Source organism: Hyla sarda, chromosome 4 (assembly GCF_029499605.1).
Source record: "Hyla sarda isolate aHylSar1 chromosome 4, aHylSar1.hap1, whole genome shotgun sequence".
Taxonomy (NCBI): Eukaryota; Metazoa; Chordata; class Amphibia; order Anura; family Hylidae; genus Hyla; species Hyla sarda.
The window spans coordinates 156,952,193-156,967,583 of record NC_079192.1 but is presented as its reverse complement, the minus strand read 5'-3'; the positions used below and the strand labels follow the sequence as shown (position 1 = coordinate 156,967,583).

The following is a 15,391-nucleotide window of genomic DNA, read 5'->3' as shown; positions in this document are numbered from 1 at the left end:
CAGGAAGAGGAATAAAATGTGCCATCTTGGAAAATCGATCAACGACCACCCAAACAACAGTGTTGCCACGGGATGGGGGTAGGTCAGTAATAAAGTCCATACCAATCAGTGACCAAGGCTGTTCGGGGACAGGCAGAGGATGAAGGAGACCAGCAGGCTTCTGGCGAGGAGTCTTATCCCGGGCACAGACAGTACAGGCCCGCACAAAATCAACAACATCCGTCTCCAGAGTCGGCCACCAATAGAAACGAGAGATGAGTTGCAGGAACTTTTTGATGCCCCCATGGCCTGCGAGGTGGGAGGAGTGACCCCATCTGAGAATCCCGAGACGTTGGCGTGGAGAAACGAAGGTCTTCCCTGGAGGAGTTTGCCTGATGGAGGCTGGGGAAGTGGAGATCAGACAGTCAGGAGGAATGATGTGTTGCGGAGAGACCTCTGCTTCCGAGGCATCCGAGGAACGAGAGAGGGCATCGGCCCTAATGTTCTTGTCGGCAGGGCGAAAATGAATTTCAAAGTTAAAACGGGCAAAGAACAACGACCACCTGGCCTGGCGAGGGTTCAGCCGTTGGGCAGACTGGAGATAGGAGAGATTCTTGTGATCGGTGTAAATGATAACTGGAAATTTTGATCCCTCCAGCAGATGTCTCCATTCCTCAAGTGCCAATTTAATGGCCAGTAGTTCTCGATCCCCGATGGAGTAGTTTTTCTCCGCCGGAGAGAAGGTCCTAGAAAAAAAACCACAAGTAACAGCATGCCCGGAAGAATTTTTTTGTAGAAGGACCGCTCCAGCTCCCACTGAGGAGGCATCTACCTCCAATAGGAGGGGTTTAGATGGGTCAGGTCTGGAGAGCACGGGAGCAGAAGAAAAGGCAGACTTGAGCCGTTTAAATGCGTCTTCCGCTTGGGGAGACCAGGACTTGGGATTGGCATTTTTCTTGGTTAAAGGCACGATAGGAGCTACAATGGTGGAAAAGTGTGGAATAAATTGTCTGTAATAATTGGCGAACCCCAAAAAACGTTGGATAGCACGGAGTCCGGAGGGGCGTGGCCAATCCAAGACGGCAGAGAGTTTATCCGGGTCCATTTGTAATCCCTGGCCAGAGACCAAGTATCCTAGGAAAGGAAGAGATTGACATTCAAACAGACATTTCTCCATTTTGGCATAAAGTTGATTGTCTCGAAGTCTCTGAAGAACCATGCGGACATGCTGGCGGTGTTCTTCTAAGTTGGCAGAAAAAATCAGAATATCGTCCAGATACACAACAACACAGGAATATAAGAGATCACGAAAAATTTCATTAACAAAGTCTTGGAAGACGGCAGGGGCGTTGCACAGGCCAAAGGGCATGACCAGATACTCAAAGTGTCCATCTCTGGTGTTAAATGCAGTCTTCCATTCGTCCCCCTCCCTGATGCGGATGAGATTATAAGCACCTCTTAAGTCCAGTTTGGTAAAGATGTGGGCACCTTGAAGGCGATCAAAGAGTTCTGAGATAAGAGGTAGAGGGTAGCGGTTCTTTACCGTGATTTTATTAAGTCCGCGGTAATCAATGCAAGGACGCAGGGAGCCATCTTTTTTGGACACAAAAAAAAATCCAGCTCCGGCAGGAGAGGAGGATTTTCGGATAAACCCCTTTTTTAAATTTTCCTGGATGTATTCAGACATAGCAAGAGTCTCTGGAGCGGACAGAGGATAAATTCTGCCCCGGGGTGGAGTAGTGCCCGGGAGGAGGTCAATAGGACAGTCATAAGGCCTGTGAGGAGGTAAAGTCTCAGCTTGCTTTTTGCAAAATACGTCAGCATAGTCCATATAAGCCTTAGGGAGACCGGTTACAGGGGGAACCACAGGGTCACGGCAGGGAGTACTGGGAACCGGTTTAAGACAGTCCTTGAAACAAGAAGTACCCCAGCTCTTGATTTCTCCTGTGGACCAATCAAGGGTTGGGGAATGGCGTTGAAGCCACGGTAATCCAAGGAGAATTTCGGAAGTGCAATTGGAGAGGACCAAAAACTCAATTTTTTCGTGATGAGGTCCGATGCACATTAGGAGGGGTTCCGTGCGGTAACGCACGGTACAGTCCAATCTTTGATTGTTAACACAATTGATGTAGAGGGGTCTGGCGAGACTGGTCACCGGGATGTTGAACCTGTTGATGAGAGAGGCCAAAATAAAATTTCCTGCAGATCCGGAGTCCAAGAAGGCCATAGTAGAGAAGGAGAAGATGGAGGAAGATATCCGCTCAGGCACAGTAAGGCGTGGAGAAGCAGAGTAGACATCAAGAACTGTCTCCCCTTTGTGCGGAGTCAGCGTACGTCTTTCCAGGCGGGGAGGACGGATAGGACAATCCTTCAGGAAGTGTTCGGTACCGGCACAGTACAGGCACAGATTCTCCATGCGGCGTCGTGTCCTCTCTTGAGGTGTCAAGCGAGACCGGTCAACTTGCATAGCCTCCACGGCGGGAGGCACAGGAACGGATTGCAGAGGACCAGAGGAGAGAGGAGCCGGGGAGAAAAAACGCCTCGTACGAACAAAGTCCATATCCTGGCGGAGCTCCTGACGCCTTTCGGAAAAACGCATGTCAATGCGAGTGGCTAGATGAATAAGTTCATGCAGGTTAGCAGGAATTTCTCGTGCGGCCAGAACATCTTTAATGTTGCTGGATAGGCCTTTTTTAAAGGTCGCGCAGAGGGCCTCATTATTCCAAGATAATTCGGAAGCAAGAGTACGGAATTGGATGGCGTACTCGCCAACGGAAAAATTACCCTGGACCAGGTTCAGCAGGGCAGTCTCAGCAGAAGAGGCTCGGGCAGGTTCCTCAAAGACACTTCGAATCTCCGTGAAGAAGGAGTGTACAGAGGCAGTGATGGGGTCATTGCGGTCCCAGAGCGGTGTGGCCCATGACAGAGCTTTTCCGGACAGAAGGCTGACTACGAAAGCCACCTTAGACCTTTCAGTAGGAAACTGGTCCGACATCATCTCCAAGTGCAGGGAACATTGTGAAAGAAAGCCACGGCAAAACTTAGAGTCCCCATCAAATTTATCCGGCAAGGATAGTCGTAGGCCGGAAGCGGCCACTCGCTGCGGAGGAGGTGCAGGAGCTGGCGGAGGAGATGATTGCTGGAGCTGTGGTAGTAGCTGCTGTAGCATCAGGGTCAGTTGAGACAGCTGGTGGCCTTGTTGCGCTATCTGTTGCGACTGCTGGGCGACCACCGTGGTGAGGTCGGCGACAACTGGCAGTGGAACTTCAGCGGGATCCATGGCCGGATCTACTGTCACGATTCGGCTGGCAGGAGGTGGATCCTCTGTGCCAGAGAGGGATTGGCGTGGACCGTGCTAGTGGACCGGTTCTAAGCTGCTACTGGTTTTCACCAGAGCCCGCCGCAAAGCGGGATGGTCTTGCAGCGGCGGTAGCAACCAGGTCGTATCCACTAGCAACGGCTCAACCTCTCTGACTGCTGAAGATAGGCGCGGTACAAGGGAGTAGACAAGAGCAAGGTCGGACGTAGCAGAAGGTCGGGGCAGGCAGCAAGGATCGTAGTCAGGGGCAACGGCAGGAGGTCTGGAACACAGGCTAGGAACACACTGGGAAACGCTTTCACTGGCACGATGGCAACAAGATCCGGCAAGGAAGGGAAGGGGAAGTGAGGTTATATAGGGAAGTGCACAGGTGAATACACTAATTAAACCAACTGCGCCAATCAGCGGCGCAGTGGCCCTTTAAATCGTAGAGACCCGGCGCGCGCGCGCCCTAAGGAGCGGGGCCGCGCGCGCCGGGACAGGACCGACGGAGAGCGAGTCAGGTACGGGAGCCGGGGTGCGCATCGCGAGCGGGCGCCACCCGCATCGCGAATCGCATCCCGGCTGGAAGAGGTATCGCAGCGCACCCGGTCAGCAGGTCTGACCGGGGCGCTGCGATTGCGAGGATGTTGCGAGCGCTCCGGGGAGGAGCGGGGACCCGGAGCGCTCGGCGTAACAACGTATCAACCCAGGTGCTGTGGATACTTGACCCAAGAAAGTAGATGGAAGCAGACTTGTGTTATCAAAGTATCGGCAGGGACCACTTCATTAAATAAAAATAATAAATAATAAAACAGATTACGCATTTGAGGGAAACACCCTCTTCATCAGATCTGATGGACACGGGGAACAGGCAAGAAGAGGTCAAGGTAGCAGTAGATCAGGGCAGGTGGCACAGGTGCAGGGTCAGGTAACAGAACAAGGAAAGGAACACGGATATCAGGAATACAGTATGCTTTCACTAGGGCACAAGGTAACAAAGATCTGGCAGGGAGCTAGGGAGGAGCTGATACTTACAGACAGGGTGCAGGTGTAGACACTTAATTATATGAGTACTGGCCCTTTAAATGTAAGAGCTCCGGCACGTGCACACCTTAGGAGGCGGGGGCACGCGCGCCGGGGCTGCGAGAACAGGAAGACCAGGGAGGTGAGTGTCAGAGTAAGGCAGGGTAAGGCACGACCCGCGATGCGAATCCCAGCCCCGCCGGCAGCGGGGACATGACAAGAGAGCATTCACGGCCGGTGTTTGTGGCCGGAGCGCAGATCTTACACTAATTTTTCTATGTCTATTTTATAATGTATATACCATGATACTTTGTTATTACTATATAGCTTTAAACTTGCACATATTGTGAGCCTCCTGTCGGACATAAAATTTAAGGTTTTCCTAGTTTTAATGACGGAAAATATAGATTTTATTAACGACAGGAGGCGAGCAATATCCCTCCCTATATATTTATCCCTCCCTTATTATGTTTTCTTTATATTTTTCAGCTTATTAGATGTTGCCGTCTACACCTCAGTTGGTTGATTTCCGTTGATGTTTCTTATCTCAAGTCTACTTACAGTCTTCAAACTAAGACCTTCGCCTGGATCTACACAACTTCATTTGTTTGGATAGTTATCTTCATTCCGAAAGCCGATGGACTATAGATGTTAATTCCTTATATCTTTGGATCTTTGCATCTCAGAAAGAGGGAGGAGCTACACCTAACAGACCATTTATCACCTGTCCTCTAATATGATTGGCTATCTGCTTTTACCTGTAATGTTTGGTTTCACCTTAAAGTTTTCTTGTCTGTAATCTTTTATTAAAGGAGTACTCCAGGATAAGAAAACTTATCCCCTATCCTAAGGATAGGGGATGAGTTTCAAATCATGGGGGGTCTGACCACTGGGGCCCCACGTTATCTCCTGTATGGGGCTCTCGGCTCTTTGCCGAAATAGTTCATTTCAACCACCGCATGATGAGGCGTCCGACACGCCCCCTCAATACATTTCTATGGCAGAGGCGGAGGCTGCTGATTGCAGCGCTCCGACTCTCCCATAGTGATGTATTGAGGGGGCGTGTCAGCTGCCGCGTCATGCAGTGGTCGGACACAGCCCCTGGCCGCTGACTGTCGGGGCCCCATACGGGAGATCGCGGGGGGGCCCAGCAGTCGGACCCCCTGCGATCTGAAACTTATCCCCTATCCTTAGGATAGGGGATACGTTTTCTTATACCTGAGTACTCCTTTAATTACTTCGCTGCTGTGAGTCAGTAAAGAAAGAATTATGTACATATTGCTCGCCTCCTGTCAATAATAAAATCTATATTTTCCATCATTAAAACTAGGAAAATCTTCAATTTTTTCTGATTACAATGTGTGATTACCTGATTGCAGTGCAAGTTTTCTTGATTGCTGTGTATGATTTTCTGACTGAAGTACGAGATTTCCTAATTAAAGGGCATGATTTCTTTATTGATTATCTGACAATGATAAATATTTTGTGATTGCTTGACTACAATGAATGATTCATAATTCTACAAATACAATAGATCATTCATGATTGTAAATGTGATGGAATTATTTTCTTGATAGTATTACGTGATTTCTTGATTACACCACTGATTCATTTACTGATTGTATGATGTTATGGATGATTCATGATTGTATGATTGCAATGGATGATTTGTAATAGTGATGGATGATGTAGAATAGCTAATATGATTTTTTTTTCTGATTTCAGTGTGTGATATTCTGAATGCAGTGTTTTTATTATTGCAGTGCTTGATTCTGATTGAAGTGTGTGTTTTCTGGATTAATTGCAGAATTTTATGAGATTTTATGTCAACTAGGTTCTGGCCATGTATTAAAAAGAGCCTGAATACATTTCTCACCCACTCCCTCAGCACTGCTGCTGTCATATCTTCCTGTCTCCGCTCCCGTGTTGTTCTTGCTTCTTCTGATGATGTCCTGCTCTCCCACTCTGCTCTCTGATTGGCTGAATGGGTATTGGGACCTCACTGGAAAAAGGACGAATGCAGGAGCAACGACAGAAAGATAAGACAGCTGCAAAACCAGGGGAGCAGGTAAGGTAAATGTATGTTATTTTTTCTGTATTTTTGCTGATATTTTACTGTAGTTTTGCTGAAATCAATGTAATATTTGTACTTTTTCACTGAAACAACTTTTAGAAAAATGCTGAAAAACTGTAATGTGGGAGCAGACTTATATGTGCTTATTGTATAGCTAGAAATTGCATGCTTAGTAAAATACATCAATGACCAGAACTGTCAATCAGTGTGTTTAAGGTGTGTTCTCATGTTGACACAGCCAAATGCAGACAATATGACACCCACATACCAATGCCAATGGATGGACAAATTTTAAGTTAAAACTGCAGCAAAATCATCTGCAAAATGGCATGTCAATTGGCTACTTGTTTTGGGTGCAGTATCATGACCACAATCCACATGTGGAAGTTGAAAACAACTTATGACTTGTCCACTAGGTGTATTCCGAAAATTATAGTTATACATTTTGACAATGTGCAGTCACAATCTACACATTTTGGACACATGTACTGTACAATTTCATGTTTTATTTGAAAATAGCAGAGTTCCCGACATTGCCCAGTCTTCCTACCTAAAACTTATGAGAGAGGAAAAGCAAAAATGATACTCCTGTCCTTACATCCCATCCTCCTCTTCCAACCTTATATCCTGTTCTCATATCCTGATCTTATAGCCTAACCTCATATCATGACTTCATATGCCATCCTTATATTCCGTCCGCATTCCTGATCTCATATTCTGGCCTTATATCCAGTCTTCAAATCCAGTCCTCTGCACTAACTATTCTCTGCACCTGCCAGACAGTCGGCAGGATGTTTAAAAGTCCCGGGAAATCTCTGCAACCCAAGAGTAACACGATTAGGAGATGTGCCGGAGGTCCTGTAGATTTTATGGGACTTAAAACAAGAAAAAAACAAAACCCCACTCTCCCAAATGGAGGTGGGCTAGGGTTAATTTACTTCTCCAATATTTTTAGTTAACATATAAATAACGTGTGTGTGCTTGAACATACACACACGTTGAGTTATAATATGGTTATGATTATTTTGTGTAGGCCATATAAATTAGTATTCTGTGAATCCATTCTTCCTATGAGATTAATGAAACAGAGGATGCTAAATATAATAATAGGTTCATAATACTGTCATAGTGGACATTACTCAATGCCAAGAACTTCCTAAGCTGATATGCACACTCTGGTTTCCACCTAGTTAATTTTTAGCTCTGAAAACAGAATTAAAGATTAAAGAAGTAGAGACGGAACAAATCTGTGCATGTTAAGGATTATAGCGACAGAACCAGACAACTAAAGAGAACAAAGTGTTGTTAATTTGCGATTAGATGAGTTTACATGATGCGAGTTCAGACCTAGCATGAGCCTATGAGGGATGAAGCCAAACATTTCATGAGAGGTTAGTCAGCTTCATTTATCATCATCCTGAAGGGAAGTACATAGCAGAATTTTCCAACTGCCAGCATCTAGATATTGACTTTGTAGTGAGAATAACTGCTGTTTAATGACTTTCCCATGAAAGCATACTTTATCATCAAGACTTTTCTAATCCTCGGAGGAGGGAGGAGATGTTTTGTGTGTCCCAATTTAAGGTGAAAAATGAATTGAATATTTGTTCATAGTTTATATAACTGGACAATAATCTTGTATGCAACAGCATAAAAAAGTGCTGAGCACCTTCTACTTCCATTCAATCACAAGTGACTCCCAGGTCTACAGGGGTCAGCCACACTGGGAAATCATACCTGACTTATGTACCACGATCAATGTCAAAATGCATTGTTATTCTTTTATTTATACTGATGGTTTTATAAATCTTTTTTTACTTTAATATACTTTTAAAGAGAATTATTACTGTAAATTGTAAGCTATTAAAAGATTCAAAGATTTTTAAGGTGAAAACCAAGACTTTTTGGCCTACAGCCATGACCTATATTTTTACACATCAGTAAATACGTGGCAAGACTCCAGCTTATTATGTTGTTTGCCTTACAAAATCAGGAGGGCACAGTGGGAAAACAATAGAAAATAGTCCACAGGAATTATAAAATGTGACTGTTACGCCTAGCGCTCCGGGTCCCCGCTCCTCCCCGGAGCGCTCACGGCGTCTTTCTCCCTGCAGCTCCCCGGTCAGTCCCGCTGACCGGGAGCGCTGCACTGTCACGGCCGTTGGGGATGCGATTCGCACAGCGGGACGCGCCCGCTCGCGAATCGCATCCCAGGTCACTTACCCGTTCCCGTCCCCTGCTGTCATGTGCTGGCGCGCGCGGCTCCGCTCTCTAGGGCGCGCGCGCGCCAGCTCCCTGAGACTTAAAGGGCCAGTGCACCAATGATTGGTGCCTGGCCCAATTAGCTTAATTGGCTTCCACCTGGTCCCTGACTATATCTGACCTCCTCCCATGCACTCTCTTGCCGGATCTTGTTGCCCTTGTGCCTAGTGAAAGCGTTTTGTGTGTCTAAAGCCTGTGTACCAGAACTTCTGCTATCCACCCTGACTACGAACCTTGCCGCCTGCCCCCGACCTTCTGCTACGTCCGACCTTGCTTCTGTCTACTCCCTTGTACCTCGCTTATCATCAGCAGTCAGAGAGGTGAGCCGTTGCTAGTGGATACGACCTGGTCACTACCGCCGCAGCAAGACCATCCCGCTTTGCGGCGGGCTCTGGTGAAAACCAGTAGTGACTTAGAACGGGTCCACTAGCGCGGTCCTCGCCAATCCCTCTCTGGCACAGAGGATCCACTACCTGCCAGCCGGCATCGTGACAGTGACCTAACTAAAACAAAAACATATCTTAGCTATAGTTACATGTGCTTTTGTCACAATGTACTGGTGTTGCTTTTTGTCACATCATTTCCTTTCTGTGTGAACGTACTAAAAGAAATCTACAGTAGCTGTAGTCATAGCTTCTGTTCAGATACTGAACATTTGTGGCAATGCATATAAACATTTGCAAAAGTAGAAATGATGTGTATATTATTTTCATCATGCAGATCCAGTGAAGGGGTGGGATTGAAATTCGCAACCTACAGGGCCCCCTGACCTGCACACATACTTAGGCCGGTTTAACATAATACAACCACTTTATTACATTAGAGCAGCATGTCCCAACCTGAATGCAAATCTGATGAGCCAAACTCACAGCTATCAGTTCGGATGATCAGAACCACGGTCAGGCAAGGGCTAGCAGCCAAAAGCCAAAATACGGACACAAGTAGGCCACCAAAAAAGGTGTACGGAGGAAGAGATAGCTTTCTTAATGGGCAGTAGCTGTATAGCCACTGGGAATAAGGAGAAAATTGTATAACACTAAACATGATGCACACTTTCAGCATGGGATGAGGCACTGCTTTTCCCCTGATGGATAAAATGTCTATAAATTTAACCACCAGTTCACCTGATCCACTGCTGGATCCCACCCCTGCTTCAATGAATGATCTTTGAAGAGTATATATTATAGCATTGGTTGGATAATTAGAACATTCCCCCATGCTTTGCCCTTGTACATATCAGGAAACTAAATTAATAATTAGTTTTAACTTATGTGGCTTTACTATATTATTAATTCAATATGATCTCTTCAATATATAGAATTTTTATATTTTTCATGAAAATGAACAGACATAATATTAGTTCAACCTATACAGCTGCACAGGAACCCAGTAGGTAAGAGGATCCACAAGCATCTTTCTACTGTCTATTAGGGTATGTTCACACTGAGGAATTGGAGAGGAATTTCCACAAGTAATTCCACGCGCTTATTCCTTTCCAATTCATTCTGCAGTGCCATACCCCATTGATTTAAATTGAATTCCACTCCTCAGTTCACACTGAGGAATTTCAGCATGCAGAATTCCATTCCGCATGAAGAATGAACATGTTGTTTCTTTATGTGAAATCCGAATGTAAATCCCCATAGACCACAATGTTATTTTTTTTCCACCATGTTTTCGCTCAGAAATTCTGCGTGAAAAAAAAATATGGAAAATATAATTGGTGGCTGTCGTCCAGCAAAAAAGAAAACAGTTTCCTTCTACATTCCGCATTCAAGCGAAAATTCCTCGCCAATTCCTCAGTGTGAACATACCCTTAGAGTACATGTAATGCCTGTTAAAGCAGAAGAGATATCTGTGCAACGATATGGTTTCAAAATAGCAATATAACAAGAGTATACAATGCTATTGGTTTTAAGAATTGTGTAGAAAATAATAAAGCTTATGGGAGTTTTAATAGCAAACAAAAAAAGTATATGGGGAAATTAGGGTTTTATTGGATTTCCATAAGGGGAAGGGAATCTATTGGAAATATATATATATATACATATTTGTGGTCGGGTTAAAATAACGTGTACAGAATTAGTAACAATGTGATACTCTTATCTAGTTAACAATGCCTGAGGTGTGCCTGGCTGGCTGATTGAGGTAGCCTATGAAGAAGGGGGCTACCCTAAGGAATAATAAGTAAGAGGGGAAGTCTTAAATTAAGGGAGGGAGGGTGGGAACACGCAGTCTGAGCGGGAGCAGATACCCTGTGCCATATGCTGCAACAGATATGCTGGTACCAAACCCCTCCGACAAATTCAATTAACTGTGCCAGCTAATTACCACACATACATATATATATATATATATATATATATATATATACACACGTATATATATATATTTACACATATATAGTCAGAATTCAAGTGGTCCCCAAAAAATTTTTCATTTTGAACTTTCGTAGAAAATTTAAATAATGTTTAACAAATTATGCCAGCATAAAGTAGATATGTTGTGGATGTGAATTAATAACAAAATGTATTTGGCATGACTATTTCTCTTACAAGTAGAGAGTTCCAAACTTAGAGAAATGGAACATTTTCAAATTTTTCACAATATTTTAGTTTTTCACAAAAATCGCTTCATGTATCAACAATACCACTAATATAAAGTACAATATGTCTCGAAAAAACATCTCTGAATCACTTTGCCAGGTAAAAGCAGTTCAAAGTTATTACCATTTAAAGGGGTACTCCACCCTAGACATCTTATCCCCTATCCAAAGAATAGGGGATGAGATGTCTGATCGTGGGGGTCCCGCCCCTTGGGATCCCCGCAATATAGCATGCAGCACCCGCCTGTTACGCCCCCTCCCATAGACTTGCATTGAAGGGGTGGGGTGTGACGTCACACGGGGGCCGAGTCGTGCCGTCACAATCTTCCATCCCTGTGGTCGGGAGCAAGACCCTCCAGCGCTTCCGGAGAGGTAACAGGTGGGTGCTGCGTGCTATATTGCGGGGGTCCCCTGCGGTGGGACCCCCGCGATCGGACATCTTATCCCCTATCCTTTGGATAGGGGATAAGATGTCTAGGGGTGGAATACCCCTTTAAAGAGACACATGTCAGATTTTAAAAAACAGACTGGGTCATAAAGGCCAAAACTAGCTGGATCATGACGGGGTTAAGGAACATTCATAGTTTTCCCAAGAGACAACATCTTCATAATTTTTACAGGGAAAACAAGTATATGGTTATAGGACTTAAAAAGTATGGACACCTTTGTGCTGATTTTTTTATTGTTCATTTGTTTCCTAAATGCAAAATGAAGCCACTATCTAAATAGTCTTTATTAAAAAATTCTTACCACTTAGCTGCTACTCAGAGAAAGATAAGTCAGTCACACTAACTTTCTGCTTTATCGGTGTTAGATAAGATCAGGGAGGAAGGTACACTACAGCTCAAAAAGGAGACTGAGGGGAGAGACACCTTGAAGGCTAATTCACAGACGCTGGAGGGAGAGTGTAGGCCAGGGGACAATAACATAGGCTGTGTACAAGTAAACAGAGAAATAGAGCTCATACCACACACTGTGAAGGCTGTAGAAGGGAATGTAAGTAATGTTTTTAATAAAGACCTATGGAGAAAATGTTTTTGCTCAATCAGAAGAACAAAGCAAGAATAAAAATATGCTTTTCAAAGGTGCCCATAGCATAGCATAAAGAAACCCATCAGTATTTACTTTACAGAAAGGCAGATGCTATACTGAAGCAGTAAGGATGACATACATCATCCTTAAAGGGGTAGTCCAGTGGTGAAAATCTTATCCCCTATCCTAAGGATAGGGGATAAGTTTGAGATCGCGGGGGGTCCGACCGCTGGGGCCCCCTGCGATCTCTCTGTACGGTCCCCGGCTCTCGGCCCAGATAGCGGGTGTCGACCCCCGCACGAAGCGGCAGCCGACACGCCCCCTCAATACATCTCAATGGCAGAGCCGGAGATTGCCGAAGGCAGCGCTTCGGCTCTGCCATAGAGTTGTATTGAGGGGTCGTGTCGGCCGCCGCCTCGTGCGGAGGTCAACACGCCCCCTTCCCGCGGGCTGTCGGGGCTCCGTACAGAGAGATCGCAGGGGGCCCCAGCAGTCGGACCCCCCGCGATCTCAAACTTATCCCCTATGCTTAGGATAGGGGATAAGTTGCTCACCACTGAGTCACCACTGGACTACTCCTTTAATACTTCTGTATTTTATATCCATCATACAGCTGTATACCAATACGCTCATGTGAATAAGGCCTTACGGTATTTCATAGATTGTATGTGCAATGTACCTTTAAAGTATAGATGGGGATAACGCCATCAATAAATATAGATTTGTGTACATATACCAACAACAGCATAGACTACGTTTCCATACAGCAAAACAGTATAACATTAATACTTGAAAAATATAAAAATAGCAATAATAACCTGTACTCCTCAAATGATTCTTGCATCTCGTCTTCCCCATAAGTGTTCCACTCCAGGTCATTATTCTGGTTTTGTTCACGTTCCTGTTTCTCAGAGGCAGGCCTCATCTTCTCTTCGGCCAGGACGTCAGGTAGACCTTTGTGCATCAGATCTGGAAAACAAGAGGTTTGCTGTATATAATCTGTAATGCATCTAAAGGGTTTGTGCTGTTTGATGTGATGCTTGCTCTAAAGATAGTACGTGGTACTGATTGCTTTGTGTTCAGCTGCTCAAGCTGTATATAAAGAAAACCTCTTATGAAATCATTGTGACACCAGGGTAAATTAATGTCAGACTGAATATGAATACCCAAGCGAGAGATGGGATTAAACAAAGTGGAGTGCTTTATCTGAAAGTTATTTTTATTTGAAAGCCTCAGAGTATACAAACAAAAAAATCAGAAGAACAGAAAAAGCACTGAAAGAAATGTGACATACAGTACATGATGTTGTCATGTCTAGTGCAGTGACCCTATAATAAAGACTAAATCTTTGACTATTAGACTGAGAGAAATTCAAGAGCAATTTCTGTATCACCATAAAACTTTAGTCACCAACAGGTCACCTTTTAGACATATCAGTTTTACACAGGTAGGTACTTACTGAAAATGTTGACCAATTTTATACGTTTTTTTACTTGCATAACTGGCCACTCAATGCCATTTAAGAGATAATATCCGCAAACTAAGTCATAGCATATCATATGCAAAATTCCTACACAGTAATTACATAAATAGGTAATAATCGATCAGTTAATGCTAATAAAAGGCCTAAAAGGAACACCAATAAGGTTACATTTTAACAGATTTGTGAGGGACTGGTGCACCATACAAAAAAGATGGCATGACAAAGAAGGAAAATTATGTGGAGATATTGAAGTCTCAAGACGTCAGCCAGGAAGGTAAAGCCTGGGCACCAATAGGTAACCTTTTGTAAGAAGCTTATGAAAGGTTCCCCAAAATGTCTGACTTAAAGGGGTACTCCACTGCTCAGCGTTTGGAACAAACTGTTCTGAACGCTGGAGCCGGCGCCGGGAGCTTCTGAAGTCATAGCCCTGCCCCCTCATGACATCACACCCCGCCCCCTCAATGCAAGTCTATGGGAGGGGGCTTAATGCCATCTGCCCCTAGGGTAATTACATCTGCCCTGCACCTGACACCTCGCCCTATCACAGATGACACAGTCTCTTAAAAATGTCCTTGCTGAAAATTTCTTGACTTGACTTGGGCCTAAACAGTGAGCACATACAACTGGGTCACAGGGATACAGACTGGTATTACTGAGTCTCCTGGATCTCTGCTCTCAGCGTTCTGCTGCCTGCAATATACAGGGAGGAGCCCTGACTCAGGACATCTGAAAAGCTCAGGAAATGTCTGCAAAGCCAGGGGGAATGACAGGAACTCCAGGATCAGGAAAGCCCTAGTAAAAGCTCTGATACTTGCCTATGCACTGCTGCATACTGCTACCTGGCCACCAGGGCCGCTATGATGCTTTATTGCTACTGTTTGATTCTGACGGAAGGTTGAACATGTTCAATCTTCTGCTGGAATCCAAATCCTCATCTGAAGATCTCATACGGAACTACTGTCACATAAATACAGCAGCAGAATCCACTTAAAACTATGGGAGTGTGCTGCAAGGTGGAATTCGCAATGAAAATTCTCATGGATGTTCTGCACAGATTCTCCATAGTGTAAATGGGGACTTAATTGTTATGTACATAACAGCAATAACATATGTCCTACATACAACTATACAGTTCTGTACACCCTATAACACTTATAAACTGCTAATCTGTACAAGTGTCTTGTTTCTTATACTACTGTATGGTACCTTTACATGGTGCAGTGTGTACTGCCCACATCTTTCAACTTTCTTGGAATTTCTATGGTAACTAAACTCAGCAAGATAGAAAAATATCTTTTTGCCTTTATTACCACTTTGTTTGTATCTATGGAGACTGAAGAGAGTGTCATCAATTGTAAATGTTTCATATGTGGACAGAAAAAGCTTTTATCAGTCATATGTAACAACATTAAAGGAAATCTGTCACCAGTGTCACCTGCACTAACCTGTTGACAGGTAGTGCAGGTGACAGTGATGACAACGGTACTCACTTTGTCCCTTTCCGTGGCGGGGATCTTTGGTAATCTTCTTCATTATCTCCGCTCTGGGCACCCGGCTTGGGGCACGGGCGGAGCTTAGTGACGTCACCGCTGCTGTTCTCTCACAGAGGCACCCAGCAGGGAGCAGCTCACT

At 44.7% G+C, this 15,391-nt stretch overlaps 1 protein-coding gene across 10 annotated transcripts in view; it reads right to left on the bottom strand.

Moving 5' to 3' along the window:
- Positions 1-15,391, bottom strand: part of TJP1 (tight junction protein 1) — a 637,810-nt gene that overhangs the window by 590,906 nt on the left and 31,513 nt on the right. For all 10 annotated transcript variants that reach the window (XM_056572491.1, XM_056572485.1, XM_056572486.1 and 7 more), the window contains exon 2: positions 13,095-13,245. In XM_056572491.1, the coding sequence (XP_056428466.1) occupies positions 13,095-13,240 (146 nt within the window). In that variant the 5' untranslated portion in view covers positions 13,241-13,245. The remainder of the gene's footprint in view (positions 1-13,094; positions 13,246-15,391) is intronic.